The 18015-nt window shown below is 39.1% G+C and overlaps 1 protein-coding gene across 1 annotated transcript; it reads left to right on the plus strand.

The window, feature by feature from the left end:
- Positions 1–1755: 1755 nt before the first annotated feature.
- EAF1 (ELL associated factor 1) lies at positions 1756–17701 on the plus strand. The gene is made up of 6 exons (XM_029961758.1): positions 1756–1777; positions 2120–2214; positions 5560–5696; positions 8204–8370; positions 14891–15121; positions 17108–17701. Exons 1-6 carry the CDS (start codon positions 1756–1758, stop codon positions 17152–17154), a joined length of 699 nt encoding a protein of 232 aa, XP_029817618.1. The 3' UTR covers positions 17155–17701.
- Positions 17702–18015: the final 314 nt, after the last annotated feature.

Raw genomic sequence — 18015 nt, forward strand, 5'->3', positions numbered from 1 at the left:
TAGTAAACCATCAACAGTAAATGAAAAGAATTAAGAACTTATAATTCACGTGTTTTCTATGAAAGTGGGCAATTTACACAGACAACAGTGGGATTTTCGGTTTATGATGCATAATTCTAGGCCCAATCTCATGGCCCATATTCATCCACTGCAAGTAAGAAATTTCAGTGATATTGCTCACCCAAGTGCCTAAGCCTAGGCCATATCCAAGTAGAAATATACTTGATTTCTCAAATGAAAAGTGCTTCAATAACCAATTTCCTAAGGAATTGCAAAGCCAAAGCTCTTCAGACTGCAACTGAAAGAATGCAGTTTTATTTCAAAGGATCTTTCTATGTACTTTATTTTCCATCTGTGACTTTGAAGTGAGATCTCTTTATTGCCTGGTTATAATTCTTTTTTCCAAACTGTTGTTCTGGAATGATTTATCTGAGATCCAAACATTGTATTCTTCCCATAAGCCTCTTCACGCAAACCATAATGAAGAGGATTTTGTAGGCTAAATTTTTTTTGGCCTTCTTAAAAAACTTCATTCCTTTCTGTAAAATTTATGAAATACTGTGCTGAGAAACTGGATTGTCCTTGGAAAACACCTCTTAAAAACAATTGACTTTTGGAAAAAGGACTGTGGGTTAACATTTGGAGGGAAGTATGTGCATTCAATCTACACCGAGGTTAACCAAGCATATGGCCCTAATAAGCTAACAAAATGAAAACAATTTTTTGAGTGTTTGTTTAAAGTAACTTTGTTTTGTTATACCTAAGAAAGAAGTGTGATAGCGATATTCCTTTTAAGTTAGTAACTGTGCTGTTGAAATTCTTGATCCGGTTTTGGCAAAGGCACTAGCTCTTGTGCAGCTGGTTTGTTTTATTTAGCAAGCTTGCACATAAAGTAGGTGGGAAACAATAGCTAGAAACAGATTGCTCAGATGAAAATGAAGGCTATGATTTGATCTGGCAGTTAAGGCATGAGGATTAAGTCAAGTGTGTCTGATTCCGCTTGTTGTGCTGTCAAAGTAAAACTCAATTAAACATCAACATCTTCTTAATGAGAATTTATTACGAGCCAGGGTTGGGGTTTTTTTCTGCAAATGTGTTTTTCATAGTGGAATTATATTTTAAATTTGTTCTGAGGTAATAATTTCGTAACCAACGCAGTAATTAAAAGCCTTGATCATGAATATAATTGCACCTCTTCATATCCAAGGATGCTATAATTGAATGGAGGATTCTTTTAAAAACAAACAAAACAAACCAACCTATATCTGTCTGAAATTATTTCACTTTGTCTAAATCCTCTGTCAGAATATTAGAGGTTCTGATAGTTTTTTCTTTTTTTTATGGCTCATTAGCACAACAGAATAATGAGGGGAAAATACTTTTAACTTGACATGTTCTTAGTTGAAATGAATATATTAAACAGAAGTCCCTTGATGGGGAGACAAAGCATTCTATACAATGGAGCAAAAATACTTAAAATGAGTGTTAGTTTAAAGCCTTTTGTCATGCCTCCCTTTTGTCCTGCTTTTTATCCACAGTGGCTTTGGACTAACATGGAGACTGCTGAATTAAGATCAGCGCCTCTTTTTTCCCCCCTTAAGTGAGATCTGAGGTCGCCTCCACCCTTGTGGAACTTTTGCTGCTATTGTGGAGGCTGTTAAATAGCCGGAAATATCAGTGAGGCCAAATGAATTGGTGTCACTAAAGTAGTGTTTGTCACAGAGAGAGCCCTCAGGTTTGGAATTGGCAAGAGCCATGCAGAGCCCAGATCTGGGAAGTTGGTACTCTTGAGATGCATGGTACAGTTTTACACTTGCCTGCAAAACTAAGTGCCACTCAAAGCCTGGGGTTTGGAGAAGTCTACTTTTAGTCTTCAAACACAAGGTCTAAAACCTTTTTTCCATTTTAAAAGGGAAGTTCAGAATATGGTACCATCATATGACTGGGGTGCTACATGTAGACGCAGTGTCCTGGTGTGTTATTCCAGCCCTGCTGTAAACACTAATGTGTATTATAGCGTTCCCTATAATCACAGTTAAGTGTATGGTGGCTCTCTGCAGGGCAAGATGACGCTTCTGAAGACTCTGAGAAATGTAATCACAATTGTTTTCCTCTTCAGATGATTTTAAGCCAGCATCAATTGATACATCTTGTGAGGGGGACCTCCAAGTGGGTAAAGGAGATGACGTTACAATCACTTTGCCACATATTCCAGTAAGTCTGTTATGTATGTGTCCTTGTTTACTCTCCAGCAAATTTACAGTGTAGTTTCAGTCTCATGTAAAGGCTGTTTTCACTTTTGTCTTTGCTAACACTAGTGGGTTCAATATTTGAGTGGCCAGACTTATAGTGTGTTACCTTAGGAAAGGACTGAACAATTGGATCTTAGTGAAGGGTTATATTTGTAAGATTACAGTTTGTTCTTTATTTTTGGTTCCTTCTTTCCTGTTCTTCCTTGAATAACAAGGAGACATTTACTGCTAGCTGAAGCTGTATGCCTGGTTCCCATCTGTTTTTAGTCCAATGGCTTAATGAAGCAAGGCAGTGTAACTTGGGCTTTAGTTAAGGTTTGATGTTCAGGAACCACAGGTAGACCTGTAAGCATATTCCTGCCATTACTGAAACATGTACAGATAGGCCATAGAGGGTTCCCTGTCTTTACGTTTATTACTGGAAGCAAGGGGGGTGGTTCTGGTGAGCGGCAGTGAAGTGGTTTGCCATCCACTTCCTTCTCTAATTATGCCATAAAGATCAACTGTGTGAGGATGATGGTCAAACAGCAATAAAACAAGTGATCAAACCATTTAGAGGTGCAGCTGTTTTGTAACAGAAAATTCAGTCATTTCCTTACCAAAACAAAAGAAAGTGCTCACACGCTGGAACTGGATTTGTTTTATTAGCTGAACTTAATGCTATGTGTCAAGCCAATAAACCAGAATTCACAGATATCAATGGGTTTGGTGGTTGCAGGGGGGCACCAGTGAGTTTGGAAGCTGTGTGTCAGATCCTTTTGGTAATGTTTATTCTAGCACCTCTGTGGCTTTGATTGGTACTGTGATAATTCTCACCGAATGATGCTTTAGCCTGCTTTGCCCTGCTCCTGGTTTTTATATGGCTTTGGTCACCTTTAGTGCTGCAGGAGGTCACATACAGGTCTATAAAAATTATGAGCATGGTAGTGCTATTCGAGAGAAGGTAACAATGCAGTTAATAGCAGCATTCATCTTGGATTGATGGGAAACAGTGTTACTCCTTCATCTTTTGTGTTCAGCAGCATCACTTGTAATGTTCCTTTCCAGATCTCTGTACTGATGAGCTTAATTTGATTCTCTTCCCCTGAGTATGAACAGCTTTAAGCTTACAATGTGCTTCAGAAGCTGAAGCAGCCAAGCCACTATGTGTGTGTTGTTCCAGGGCAGTGCTGCCTCTGTTATGGACAGAGAGTTGGAAAACACTAGGCGTGCTGGAAAGGAGTGAGAAGTTTTGAGATCATTTTGTCCTGACAAGTTTTACTGAATTTCTTGGATCCTGTTTTTGTTCTCAGTTGCTCGACAACTGGATAGCATTCAGTTTCTAAGTGTTTTGGTTTTTTTTTTTAAATTTCCTGATCCCTGAGGATATCTCTGATAATTTGTTCAGCAGAGATATTTTGGTGTCCCTTGCTGCTTGAAGTACTATTTCTACATATGGATTTAGTGACTTTAATATTTGATAAACAGTCTGGGTTGGGGAAGTGAGAAATTTCTGTTCGTTAGATTACTACAGAAGAAGATTATAGAGGATTATAGAATATCCTGAGTTGGAAGGGACCCACAGGGATCATTGAAGTCCAGTTCCTGACCCTGCACAGCACAACCCCTAGAATCACACCACGTGCCTGATTGAACTCTGGCAGGCAAAAAACCATCAGGAGTGAAAACAAATTGATTAAATGTTACTTGTTTCACCTTCCTCCTTCTATTCTGTAACCAGCACAATCTGTAAGCCAGTGTTATTTAGACACTAACATAAACCCTATACATTTAATTTTATGTCAATGAGTAGGACTCTTAATTTGCTTAAGCAGTTACATTTCTACATATTTTTTTAGCCAAGATCACAGTCTTTGCTGAGTTAGGGGTTCTGGGTAGCGAACAAACTGTGATCAATTTTCATTAAATTTGTGCATTAGTTGTCAACAATAAGCAGGATTTGACTTTCAGCTTGCTTTTTACTTTCTTAAATTTTGCTTTCCTCTCTTAAATGTTGGAATGATAAAAATGTAACATACCTTTGAAGATTAGACTTCCTTGAGACATCCTTTCTGAATTGTGTTTGTATTTCTTACTGTGTCTTTGTTGGGAATTTGGATTTTTCACCTTTATTGTTCAGAACCCATTTTAAATTCAAATATATTCTCTCTCTTAGGAATATGGAGAATAGGAATTGCTTTCCAAATGGTTAAAATATGGTTGTTCATTTTTGCTATTCAGAATAAAATGTAGGAGAGTGCAGTTTTTTCCTTTTCTCCCTGATTTTAGTTGCTTTCCTACAGCACGTGCAAAGGTGAATATGAATAAACATGTAATTGTTAAAAAATGTCTTTTTTTACAGAAGCTATACGTTACAGAGAAGTCTGAGAATGTTTCATAGCTGAGAACATATGTCACGGCCTTTGTGACGTGGCCAGATGTGCATCCATCCTGTTATGTGCAGACAGACCATAAATTCCACCCGCTGTAACCCCAAAACTGGGTGTATGAACCAGCCTGTGCAGGGATGCAGCACAGCTGAGCGTGATCTTGGCATTATCAGTCAGCCAGTGTGCACCACCACAGGAGTTTGTTGCCTTTATTGCTTCTCACTCTAAGCCTTTAGACTTTTATGGCTCTATGCAGCCTTGTGAGGACTTTGGGACTCTCTGGAAGGCATCACAATGTGCTGTTTGCTTTTGAGAAGACGTTTCAGTATAATTGCACGGGCATGTACGTGCTAATCTAACTTTGAAGAGAGCAGCTAGCCTTGCATAGTTTGTGACAGTTGCTTGTAATCCACCATGAAAATACTACCATATATATATATATATATATATATATTATATATATATATATAATATACAAAGCAGTTTAAATTATTTTTCAAGTGATCACATATTTCTTTGGGCAATAGTTGTGCTACACAAATAATTAGAATTTTATTTCTTATCCAAACCCATGATTTCCAAAGCAGAAACGCTAAGAAGATTTCTAACACTTGTCAGGGCCAGCTATGCAAATATAGTTATGCTGCCATTTTAGAAATGAGAACTGTAAATAATGGTAACCGTGGAGAAGATGTTTTGTCACTGCAGAGACACTTAAAATGATGAAAGGCATAATATTGCTGTGAGGAAATGTCTGATCTACTGCACATTTTCTTTGCATTTTTCTCTTCTCATTAATGAATATTTTCTGTAGGAACTAAACATTAAGTGCTTAGCCTCTTGTTCAGAACAATGCATATATTCTTTTCTCTTAGTGTTTAAAAACTTTTGGGTAGGGGAATATAACCAAACAAATATGTGCGCTTTCTTTGTACCAGGGTTCAACTCCACCAATGACTGTCTTTAAAGGAAATAAAAGGCCATATCAGAAGGACTGTGTGCTTATTATCAATCATGACACTGGGGAATATGTGCTGGAAAAACTTAGTAGCAGCATTCAAGTCAAGAAAACAAGGTAAAGCTGGGGACAGGGTTGTTGATAGGATTAATTCTTGCTGAAGTTTGTTTTTCAGACTGCTTTGTGAAACAGAACTCTTTTTATTTTGTAGTGATTTTTAATTACTAAGCCTCGTGGCCTTTACATGGCCAATTATCATGTCCCAAGTATGAATCCAAGAGTAAAGAATTTGTAAATTCTCCACTGCTGAAATGACGTAATTATAGTTTGTGATGAAACACCTCTGATGATTTGAGGCTTTAGAAGCTGGCTGAAGGATAGGATGTGTTTCAGGAATCTCTGATTTAGCTGCAAAAGACCATGGAGATATTAGACCATTGGACTTTCTAGGTTTGTTCCTTACAGGTTCCTGTGGGAGTCGTGATGTTTTAATAACATTATCTTAGGGAACAAGGAGCACTCATCCCTGTATTGGATTAGTGATATATAAAGTGAAAGGCAAGTACGAAAGCCTCCAGCTGGTGGAGGGGTGGGGACAACTGTAGAAAAAATGGTTATGAGATTTTTGCCTAGAAAAATTGCTGAAACCAGAAGTCCTTTCCAACCCAATATTCTGAATTTGCCGCAAAATGCTACAAAGTATGCAGTTGGAACATTTCTTAGCAGTCTTACTGCTCAGCAAATACCTGAAGTCTCTGGATTGTGTGCTTTCAGCATCACTGAACCACAGGTTATTTGAGATGTAAAGAGAAAGCAGTTATTCAAATGTCTCATGGAGAAGAAACTCCTTACAAGTTTATGTAAAAAAACCCACATAATTGCAGTGTAGAACTCTCAGCTGCTAAAACTACTAGAAACGTGGTCTGCAGCTCATCAGTAGTTGGCTGGGTGTTTGCCAAGAACACTTTGAGTTCAAGGTAAATGGACAGTGTAACACTACTCTGAATCACTGATGTGAAAACTCATCCATGTGGCATTCATCTTTTCCAGCAGACATGAGCATATCATAGATGAGACTTGAATTCCCAATTTAAGTTCTGCTGAACTTTTTCCAGGTGAAGTTGAAGTCAGAGGAATTAATTGAGTGCAGGACAGTTTGAGTTTAGGGAGGTGTTTGGATACACTGAGTTTTGGCTCTGGTGTGGTGAGAAATATTTCAATTTTTCTCAAGCAGAGGCAGGGTAGTAAGAAATTGGGGATCCCTGTTTTGAGGACTAGCGCTTTGCAAAGTCATTAATTTTCTAGATCAGAAGTGCCTTGGTTTTTTTCCCTGGCTATTCTGATCTTTAACGACTTGTTGACACTCTGCAGGAACTAGTGTTTAACACCTTGATGGCATTCACAGGGGAGTAAGTGAATTTACTCTACATAAAACCTTCTATAGTTCCAAGAGCATAATTACTACCAGAAACAGCCCTTGGCTTTTATGTTTCACTTGATACAGTGAGTATATTCCCAAATCCTCACTTCTGTTGTAGATAGGCTGTGTAAACTGCATTACTGTGGTATCTAGTAGCTGCATGTCACTGATAAATGAAGGGGTGGTTCTCTGTGAGGCTGAATGTAGAGCTCAGTGAGGTACAGAGATACCCAAGTAAATGCTGAATGTACTAGCTCAGGTACCACAAGTGGTTTAGGTGAAGTCCCAGGAAGTTTGACATGGGCTAATTTAATTTATCTCTCAGTGGGTTTAGTTTACAGACACTAAGTGTAACACTGCTGAGGTATGACCCTCCTAGAACTGAAACTGAGCTCTAATATCCATGTAGATTGCTACACTACATAAAGCCATACCCCCCGAGGGCTTTGGTGTTACGTGATAAATACCCTGCACCCTTTAACCTTATTATGGTGTACTGTAAAGGAACCTATTTTGGTTCTGTAGTTGTTGTTTGGGGTTTTTTTCTGCCAGGGTTATTGACTGTCCTACAGTCTCAATCACATAATTGATTCAGTAAAAGGAAGAAATACCTGGTTTGAATTGAACAGTTAGGCATACTGTTATTGTGGACACTATTTTCTGCTAAGGAAACAGCTTAAACTATTTTTAAGGACTAACAGCAAACAAATGAAAAACAGGAATTAAATGCTTGCATGCTGTATTTAGCAGTAGGAATGATTACTCTTGGCAGGTTGACCTCTAAGAGAGTTCAGTTTGAGATGATTTAATTGCAAGTGAGAAAATTGTTTCTTTTGCTGTGATTGTTTTAAGCAGGATTTTGTAGTTACTTTAAATTACTGTTATTGATTTTTCTTTTTAAAAATACAAATATTATTTACTAAATTAAAGCCTTCATTGTTTTTCAAGTAGAGAATTTGGCATCACTAAACCACATCTGGATTTGAAAATAGATTTCGTAAGGCTGTTGCAGTGAAGTTGTATATGTTTCTTTGTTATTGAAAGCAAGTGTTGCATCCAGAAAGCTGTACTTCACTTTTATCATTATATAACAAAGTAGAGATCTGTACAAAAAGAAGTCACAGATGATTGATTAGTACAGGGATATTGAAAAAGCTGAACGTGGTTGCACAGTATCGCTGAATATCTCTGGTTGTTTTTTCAGAGCAGAGGGCAGCAGTAAGATCCAAGCCCGAATAGAACAACAGTCTGCCCGAGCATCTCAGCCTCCTTCACAGTTCAGAGCCCCAACCAAGCCAGCAGTTGGACCTAAAACTTCTCCTTTGAAGGATAACCCTTCACCTGAGCCTCAGCTGGATGACATTAAGAGAGGTAAAGAAGGGTTTGTAGTTTCCTGAGTTTTGGTTGGTTCTGTTTTTCTTCATACTAATAAAAACTATGACTTCGCAATTTTTAAAAACATTCAGGAATTAAAGGATGGTACTTGACAGCTGTTTTGTCATCTTTATATCTTGTTTTAAGGCATCTTAGTGAATTATTTCTTGTCCTTTGCAAGAATAGATATTTATACTGCAGTCTCCTGGCATGAGAGAACCTCCTCTTTCTGGATCATTTTCTATCTTCCAAATTATTTCTCCATTCTGAAAAGAAGAAAAATATAAGCCCGAATTCAGAAACCCGTAGCTGAGTGCTATACAAACTGCATGGGTGTCTTAGGCAACAACAATAACAAAAGTTTAAGGTCCAAGATCTAGTTAGGCAATCAAGTCACTTGGACAAAAGTTGTTCTGGCTCTGAATAAGGCTGGAATTTGTCGGTGTGATCGAAGCGGTAGGTGGCTGTGTTCCCAGCACGAGACAAGCTTGCACCGTGCCAAACAGTGCTAGTAGGGGAGGAATGAGAGAGAGAGAACAACCCTGCAACTTCCCCTTTCCCACAACCACTCCCTTGCAGCTTTGATCACGTCTGCCATACAGTTGCTAAACTTATATTAAAGTATCTTGAAGGGATGATTGGCTCAACTCACTCTTCTGCTCCAGCAAGGCTTTGTCTCAGTGTTTCTCTGTGGGCAGGATGCACTTTCTTGCCCATGCCCTTCTCCTTGTACTGGTGTGATATCTGTTTTTGCTGTGGATAATACAGTCTGAATGAGGAAGACTTTAAATTTAAATTTTTATTTGGTTTTCTTGTGTTTCTTCTCTGGCACCAGATGTATTTATTTTATTTTAAGCCTGTAAGCTTGTTCTTTCTGTCTGGTTTTTTTTTTCTGGGTTTCATTTTCTTTCTCTTTTTTTTATTCTGTCCCATATAGCTATTTTTGTCTGTAGACTTAGCCTATGTTAATTGCCCAGATGATGTTAATTACTCAGGGTATTTTTTCAATTTATGGTAATCACTAGGTGACATTTTTACTGCTAAGCTATCTGTGTGTTTGCATAGGTGCTGACTGGTCTGACTCTTCTGCAGCAGTAGTATTTTCAATACCTGGATGCTGGTCAGCAGACAGAATCAACGTCTGAGAGTTTCTGTTAGCTACAGTTCCCTTAGCTGCATTGTCATTTTTATTTTCTGTAATAGGTAAGAAGAAAGATAACACGACTTTTTTATTTGAATCAGTAGTGGATTTTAAATGTCTTTTCATGTAGGGTGTAATAAGTCACTTAACCTTTGGGGCACTCTTCTGTATACCTGCAGCAATCTGTATAGGTCATGTTATAGTAAAATAATTATCTGGGGTGAAATCTTTTCTACAAGACCATTTTCTAGTGGTCTAAAGTATAAGTCACATTTTTCAGAACTGTCCTGGTATTTTTTTTTGCCACCTGTTCATCCTATATTGGAAAGTACCTCTAAATAAGTAACCTGTAGAGCTTTGTTTCTAAAATCAAGCAGAAGAGCACCTGACTTGTACAAATAAAAGGAGTTCAAGTTGGTGTTTTATAGGGAGACTTGTTCAAGGCCCAAAAAGAGCCTGGGCAAGGGTGTTTTTTGCTTACAGTATAGAACTTTTTCCAGCATTGAGGATCTAGAGCATCAGCATTACTAAACCATTTATATGATAAGAATCTACTTGGGAAAGGTAGAACTAAAATGGCACTATTCTACAATGGAAGTAGTTAATGAAACTTACCTATAAAAGCTGTAAGTCTTGCTATCGTCCCTTAGTGTGTCTTTTTATGAACACAAACTTGTAAGTTCTGAAGAGACTGTGTTCTTTCCATTCAAGTAGTAGCTCTCCTTTTGGTTGAAGTGCCTTCTCTGTACAGAAGATAGATAAACATAAAGCTGAAATTCTGTGGTTTTTCTTTAATGAACACAGCACAGAACTTAAAATCCCCAGAGGAGGTGCTTGAAAGGCTCTCTGGCGCTATGACACTCTTTTGCTTCCAGTGTGCCCTACTTAAGGGTGTGGTAAGACACACAGTCCTCACAATGTTTAACAGTAGTTTTAAGGTAACCTCAGTGCAGATTTCTGCTTTCCCCTGTACATTTCCATAGCTCCACTTACAGATGAGCTGGAAAATGAACTTTCAGTTCTCTGTCCCATTACACAGCTGTCCAAACAACAGTGTCTGAGGACAGAGTCAGAGCATATGGGAGTTGGATCACTCCTTTCCTTCACAGAGAGAGGCCTTTGGGAGGCTGTGTGTAGGGTTTTGCACCAGAGGAATCTTTTCCCCTGAGAGCTTTTATGTTATCCTCCTGCCCGAAGGGAGCATAGGAGGGGGTAAGAGCTTGTTCTTTTGAGTACTCAGCTACATCTGATAATGTTTCATTAAGCAGCAGACATTTACAGACATACACCACAATATAGCCATTTATGTGCATGAAGTAATTGGTGTTTATCAGACATATTTGACCACAACAGTAATGTTTTCAATAACATTAATGAATTACAGCATGCAACATATTGACATATGTCAATAACACTGACATAACTGCAACATTTGGGAAAAAACTCGCAGAAACATATTTATGGTTTGGAGACTCTAAACTCAGTGGTTAAAAATGTGAGATCTTATTCACTTAAAATGCAGCTGTAGTGTTTGAGGATTGTGCCATAGCACTGTTTGTCTTTCAAGAACACCTCAATGAAATTTTTTGCACTTCAGTATAAAATACTGCCTCTTTTATGTGCCATCTCCACATGCTCAAAGTACCAGTATCAAATCGATTTCTCTCCACCTTGCATACTATTATTAACAGTAGGTGTTCTGCTATAGGCAAACAATCTTACCCTACCTAAAGCTGAATGACTTTTTTCTAAAAGTCCTTGGTATTCTTGGAGCCCAAGGTTAGGGCTTTAGTTAAAAATCCTGCATAGCCTATTGGAATTGAGAGAAGAAGTGAGAACAGTTAAACATGATTATGGAAATAAAATAAGATATTTGATACTGAATATATACAGAAGGCAGCCCTGTTGAGAAAGAGTCTTCTGTTTGGATAATGGTTTCTTATCTTGAGGGTTTTTTTACTCTACAAACTGCATAGTGTAAAACAGAAAGCCGTTTTGTTTTCTTGAAAGAAATCCTACAGCTGTAACATGAAATGGAGAAAAGTTAAGGTTCCCACAGCAGTGTCAGCCTTTTCAGGTGATGTAGACTCAATTAAGGCAAGTGTTCAGAACTGTGGTGTATGGAAAGCTTTTTTAAAAGTAACTGCTGCACAGCCTGACTCTTCTCATCTTTTAAAACTTAAAGGCACATCAGCATGAGGTGTTTGATCTTATGATGCAAAAAGATCTGGGAAAGGTCAGACACTGTTGTTCAGATTAGAATATATGTACACATACACACACACAACTATTTTAATTGGAGGCACTACAAGGAAATGTGTAGCCATGGTTTCAGTACCTATAACTGCACTAAGCATAGCAGTCAAATGGCAAAACGTAAAATTGGACAATTCTAAAGCAGGTATGTTTTTCCTACAAGGCCTTGGTGTCATAACTGGCTTAGCCACTGTCTTTAATGGTGTGACACAAGACTATTTTAAACAGACTTTCTTAGTGGTCCTGCTGGAGTTCTGCCTGACAGGTTTCTAGTGGTGCATCAACCACCATAATATTAGTGAAAACAATTGCTTTTTTCTCATCTGTGCAGGTGAGATGTTTAGAATTCTGGACTCAAGGAATTAAGAGACAACCTATTCCTCAGGGGAAGCTGTCAGCCTGTGAGGCAAAAATTCACTAGAAGATGGACTCTGACCAAGTTTCCACCAGTGACCACTGTCACTGATAACTTCCCAGTCCTTGAAGCTTGTGATGCTTTTTTGCTTTTTCTTTCCTGTATTCAGTGTAGTGGGCCTTACCACTTCTTCCAAGGCATTCTACTGTTCCCTCCTCGTAACCAAACCTCTTTTATGGGCTCTTAGTTTTCTGCTTTCCCAGGAGAAAACCCCCACTTTTTGTTCTGACATTAATCTGTAATTCTGTTTAAAATTGACCTGGCTAATTTTCTTTCTCATTGGTCAGACAGCATCACTTCCTTCAGTTATCTCTTTGCCTGCTCTACAGAGTTCAAACTTCTTGCTTAGATTTTTTTTTTTTCCTAGTGCCCTGGCTTGCATTTTTGTTTCACCTTTTCCCTCTCACCACCAGTGCCTTAGATCTCTTCACCTTCTTCATATTATTTTAAATGCTGCTTTCTGGGCTCTGTTGTTCTTAGCCTGTGTGCCAACACTGCTCCTTTTCAGCCACAGACTCTAGCTATGTAAGCATACATGTGTAATTCTCAGGCACCTGCCTTGTGTTAGACTTGTTTATTGTATCTTTTTGCAACACAGACTGTGACAGGGAGTTGTGCTTGCTGCAATGCAGGATATTTTAACAATGTGTTATTATCATCACTTTAATTTGCAACTAACAACTCCATCAATAGAAGTATGTGGAAATTTTACATCATTAAGCTGTGGAAAAAAAGTTTAAACCTGAGCATTTTAAAGGGAAAGAACCCTTATTGCTTATCTTTCCTATAGCTTTCCCCTATTAATTTCTTAGCCTTAAATACAAGGAACATTTACAATTTGAAATCCTCTATATGAATAGGCTGAGAACAGTGACTTACAAGTGCTCATTTGTCTTTGTATCAGACTCCAGGCCTGAAATGGATTTTTAAAGCCTGCAAGACCATGTTGGGAGGACATAAGGGAGAAAGACATTATAGTACAAAGTAGTAGTTTCTGTTGGCCTAATCATATATTCTTCCTCCTTCTTCCAATGGTCTTGTATGCTATGTATTTGGGATGAGAGTAGGTTTTACCTGGCATACTAATAAAGTACAGAGAGCATAGGTGGTCTAGGCAGGGGTCTAGATTTAGGAAGTAAGTTGAAGGAACAACACCGCTATCCTTAAATGCCCAGCTGTAGTATAACTATAGCACTTGAAATTGAGAACTTTGAAATTGAAAAATAGTGGTTTTAAAACTGGCAAAAGAAAACGTAATTTCTCAAACTAATACATGCTGAGCTAGAGGAATTCTCTCCAGTAAATATTGTGGACGCTGAAAACTTAGCTGTTATTCTATAATGTTAGGCAGCCCAAGGATCTTATTAAAGAAGAGAAGACTTCCAGTTGCTCAGACTTACTCCTGCAGGGGATGAAGATATATTTAAATTGTGACATTTTTACATAAAGGAAATAGTAATTGTACATGATCTGTCTGTGCCATACACAAGAAAGGTGTCGTGATCTGCGTAGCTGGGGTTCATCTCACTCTGACACACGTCTTACCTAAGTGAATTATTCCTGGCATGAGTTCTCCATTTGTCAGGTAGAGGTGATAATACCTCATCTCTCCCTTCCTTCATTCTTGTCCCTTTAGTATGTGACTTCTCCAGGGTATATACCTTGTGGTTATAAAACTGCCAGCACAACAAAAACCTAAATTTTGAGGGTTTCGCATCCTATGCTTAAAATATGTGTGAATGTTGCTCTCATGGAAACCTGCCTAAGTGAACTGAGTCATTACATACTCAGCTTTGTCAGTGGATACAAAAGAATTGTTGTCTAGTAGTGTTTAGGCCACTTACAATATTGTTAAATGTGTCATAATTGTATGATTTGGGGTGACCTACCTTAATAGCTCTTTAGTAACCAGTCATTCAGCCAACACTAGCTGTTGGTGATGAGGCTGTTGTGGTGCTGTCATGGTACTCCAGTGTTTCTTTGCACTGGAAACCCTGAAGTGGGGAGTGTCTGACTTGAATAACTTTCAAGTTTCAGGGTAGTTTCCATATTTTCCTGGCTACTTGTATGCTCTGTAGCAGGTTATGGTATTTTTACCGCTCTCTAGCATGTGAAAATTCTCAGCTATTCTCATCTGCTCCGCTGCAAGATTATTTGATGTCACCCATCTGCTTCTTAAGTTTGTTTAAAATGGGCTCTGGTACTGCACTGGAACAGTTTCACATATTAGCTGAAGCTGAGGCATTTTCTGTTGTGATCATTTGCCCATGTCCATGTTCCCCACACACACACCCCTCCCCCCATTTTTTGTATTTTCCAAAAGCCTAAATGTCACTGGCATCTAACAATTTAGGTTTAGATTTCCTTGATCAGGAAAGATACTTACTTTGTATGTAGAGCATACAGCCTGTCGAAAATAAAGAAGGTGGAAGTGCTTTCAGGAGTGTAAAGTACATAAAGAATAATAGTGGAAGGGAAGGTTTTCTGATACTAACCTATGCTGTTGCCTCTTTAAATTTAGCTACAGAAATAAGTAAAAAAGTGTTCAGAATTTTTTTGTTTCCCTTCCTGTGTCTCTCTTTCATGTGAGATATTTTGGTGTGACAAATTATACTTGACAAAACTATTGCATTTTCACATTCTTTTCCAAAATTCCATGGGGCCCTGTTTATGGTTTCAACCAGATGTATGTCTTTTTATTTCAGAGCTGAGAGCAGAGGTTGAAATTATTGAGCAGATGAGCAGCAGCAGTGGGAGCAGCTCATCGGATTCAGAAAGCTCATCTGGGAGTGAAGATGAAAGCTCCAGCAGCGAGGGGGAAGAGGCAGCACATGTTTCCCCTTCCCAGCCACCACACCAGCAGTATAACAACAGGAATGCTGTCGCTAACGGCACCAGCAGGCCGCAAGGAAGCAATCAGCTCATGAACACGCTCCGTAAGTAAATGCTTGTGTCTTATCACTGTTGAAAGCTGATTAAGACCGCTCATTTACTTAGCACGTTAGGCTAAATTCCATGAAGTGCCTTTTGCCAAATAGTAGTCCCAGGGAGTTGCACTGGCATGCAGTACAATTTCAATACGTGGGCAGATTTTGTGAACAGAGGGCTGAGAACTTTCTGAAGGTATGGAGAGCCTGCGGGCATCAGGGCAGTGGCCCCCATTGGCTCTGGTGAGCCTTGATTCAGGCCTCCAGGTGGAATGAGTGTGAGAAAAGAACTTTCCCACTGGTGCGGGAGGATCCGGTGCACTGAAGGATGGGAATTACTTTAATGTGAAAACACAAATTAGATGGAAATAGGGGGGCTGTCATTTAAAGGTCTGTAAAGAACTGTGAATGGGACAAGGCTGTTCCGTGTTCATAAATGCACAATCTCTGTGATCTCCGCTATTGCTTTGTCAGAGTATTTATTGTGTTGGTCTCAGCTGTATTTTCACAAATAGCACATTTTGAAGGGATACTTAAAGTGCCGTGTGTTTGGTTAAAATATTGCAGCTACGGGTTTGCAAGCATTGAATCAGTACAAGCTCACTTCACCCTTTAAGAAGTGTAAGAAACATTTTTAGAGCATAGTTCTGTCCCATGAGGATCTCTCTGGGGACATGCTGTACATCGATGTTGCTCTTTCCTTATGCTAGATCAGGTATACTCTAACTCAGTGAAGTTAAAATATTGCATTTACAATTATCATAAATTGTTCTTAATTCCTCCTGAGGCATGTTTGTGTGCATCTCTTGGCACTCATACATAGGGAACCAGTAGAGTTTGAATACAGATGTATGTAGAGTTTCCAGCTTTGAGAAGACACGTATAATGTACAGACCATACCGAAAAGGCCTGCTGGAAAACTGTAGAGCCCTGTCAGTCTTCCTGCCAGTAGTCAATGTCTAAGTGAAATCCAAAGTTCAACAAAGTCGTTAGGACTCTGTACATTTCCCTGTGTCTGGTTGTGAGCAGCCTCCTTCCTGCTTCTCCTGGGCCATGAAAACAATACTGCACAGGCCATTGAATGATAAGAAGCTTCTGACTGCAGGAGAATGTGGGAACTGGTAGGGTAGCTCTTCTACTCAGGCAGTGTTTTTTGCCTTTGGGTTTAAAATCCTTTTGCTATGGGAAGAATCACAGCTAACCCAAGTTCTTGCCTTGTAAAAGGGTAAAGGAGATGAAGAAATCCAGGGCACAGTTGTTTCATAGCTGCTCTGCAGCTGTTTTGGGGCAGGGCCATGGGAGAATGCTGGAAGAGCTAGGTTGAGTTACCAGAACACAAGCATGATTCTTGCCTCGTTTTATCCCCTCCACCTCACCAAATCACAAGTCCTCTGCAAAACAGGATCTGAGACAGTAAGTTTGATCCATATCCTGACCTTTAGTCCAATCTCTCTTTGCACTTTGGAAGGGAACTTTTGCAGTCACAACACGTGTCAGCTTAGTTCAGCCAGTAGCCTTGAGCTGTGATGGTTTTAACATTCCTTTTGGTTTATTGACATGTGGAGGCCTTGTCTTGGCTACCCAAATGGCCTTAAGCAAAAAAAATCTTTTTAAAAAGGGCTGAGAAAGCCAAGGAATTCCCCAATGCCTTGTCCCAGAGCCATATACGGGAGCTTGGCTGCATGGAGGCTGTGGAATGCTTTCCACAGCTGCTAGCATGGAGAGGGCTGTTGTCCCACCAGGGAGTGACTTTGGTGGCTGTGGAGCCAAGGACACTTGGTTTGGCCTGGATCCAACTGTGTATTGGCAGTTCTTGATGTTCTTGGGCATGGAGAGCAGTTCCATTAAATGACAGATGATGTTGGCATTAATTTCATATGTTATTCTTATTTAAATCTTCCAGTGTAAATGTGACCGTTTTTTGGTTTGATTGCCATGAAATGTGAGTTAACACCTATTCACTTGTTGTGTTTTGTTGTTTTTTGTTTTCCATAGGAAATGACTTGCAGTTGAGTGAGTCTGGGAGTGACAGTGATGACTAGAGGCTGAGCTTTCCCTGTTTCTCTTACATATACATGAAGAGCTAATTTACCTTGAAGTGATCCTATTGCTTATGAAGAGGAGCTGGCACAGAGATAATTCCATGTGTGGAATTTTAATAGAAGAAATGCATAGCCCTACAAAATAGCAGACGTTGAGGGCTGTTTTACTGTGTGAATTAAGTGTATATATTGTGTATATTCTTATGCTGTTAAAGCTTTGAATAGATATGTACAGTGGGTGAGCCAATGTATGTTCCTGTCCACGGTCTGTAAGTTTAATGTGTAACTATGTCATCTAAAAGTTTCTTGTTCGTAGGAGATGTTCAGCGCATCATGACTTTGTCGGGGGACTTTTGTATATTGGGTGAGCATGAGCCAACAATGAGTTCAAAATAACATGCAGGATCTTGTGTGTGCACTGAAGAGAGACTGTCGTAAATTAACTTCCAATACTAAGTTGATTTCTTTGGTTTCGAACTTTTCTAATGCCTTTTTATTGCTATTTATGCTTGATTTAATGGACTGACTTTTAAACAGTTGAAAAATAGGAATCGTAAAACCATGTTTGTCCCAAACCTTGCTGCACCAGTGCCTTATGAGCAGGTTTTTTAAATAGCGCTTCAGTTCCTGCCACCTTTCCTGAGGGAGCAGTACTGAAACCTCCTCCGATTGCTTTTGCAGACAAGAGCTGTGTCACATGCAGCCTGCTGTACTCTGAGGGCAGTAACTCTAGCAAGATAAAGGATATACATCAGTCACCTAACCTCATCCAAGTAAGAATCAGATCAGCATTTTTGTTTGCAACTGAAGTGTTGCAAAGTCATATAACTCAGACCTCATTTAACTTGGACCTAGTCTTCA

The sequence above is a fragment of the Manacus vitellinus genome, unplaced genomic scaffold (genome assembly GCF_001715985.3).
Source record: "Manacus vitellinus isolate BGI_N305 unplaced genomic scaffold, ASM171598v3 scaffold_3_pilon, whole genome shotgun sequence".
Lineage (NCBI taxonomy): Eukaryota > Metazoa > Chordata > Aves > Passeriformes > Pipridae > Manacus > Manacus vitellinus.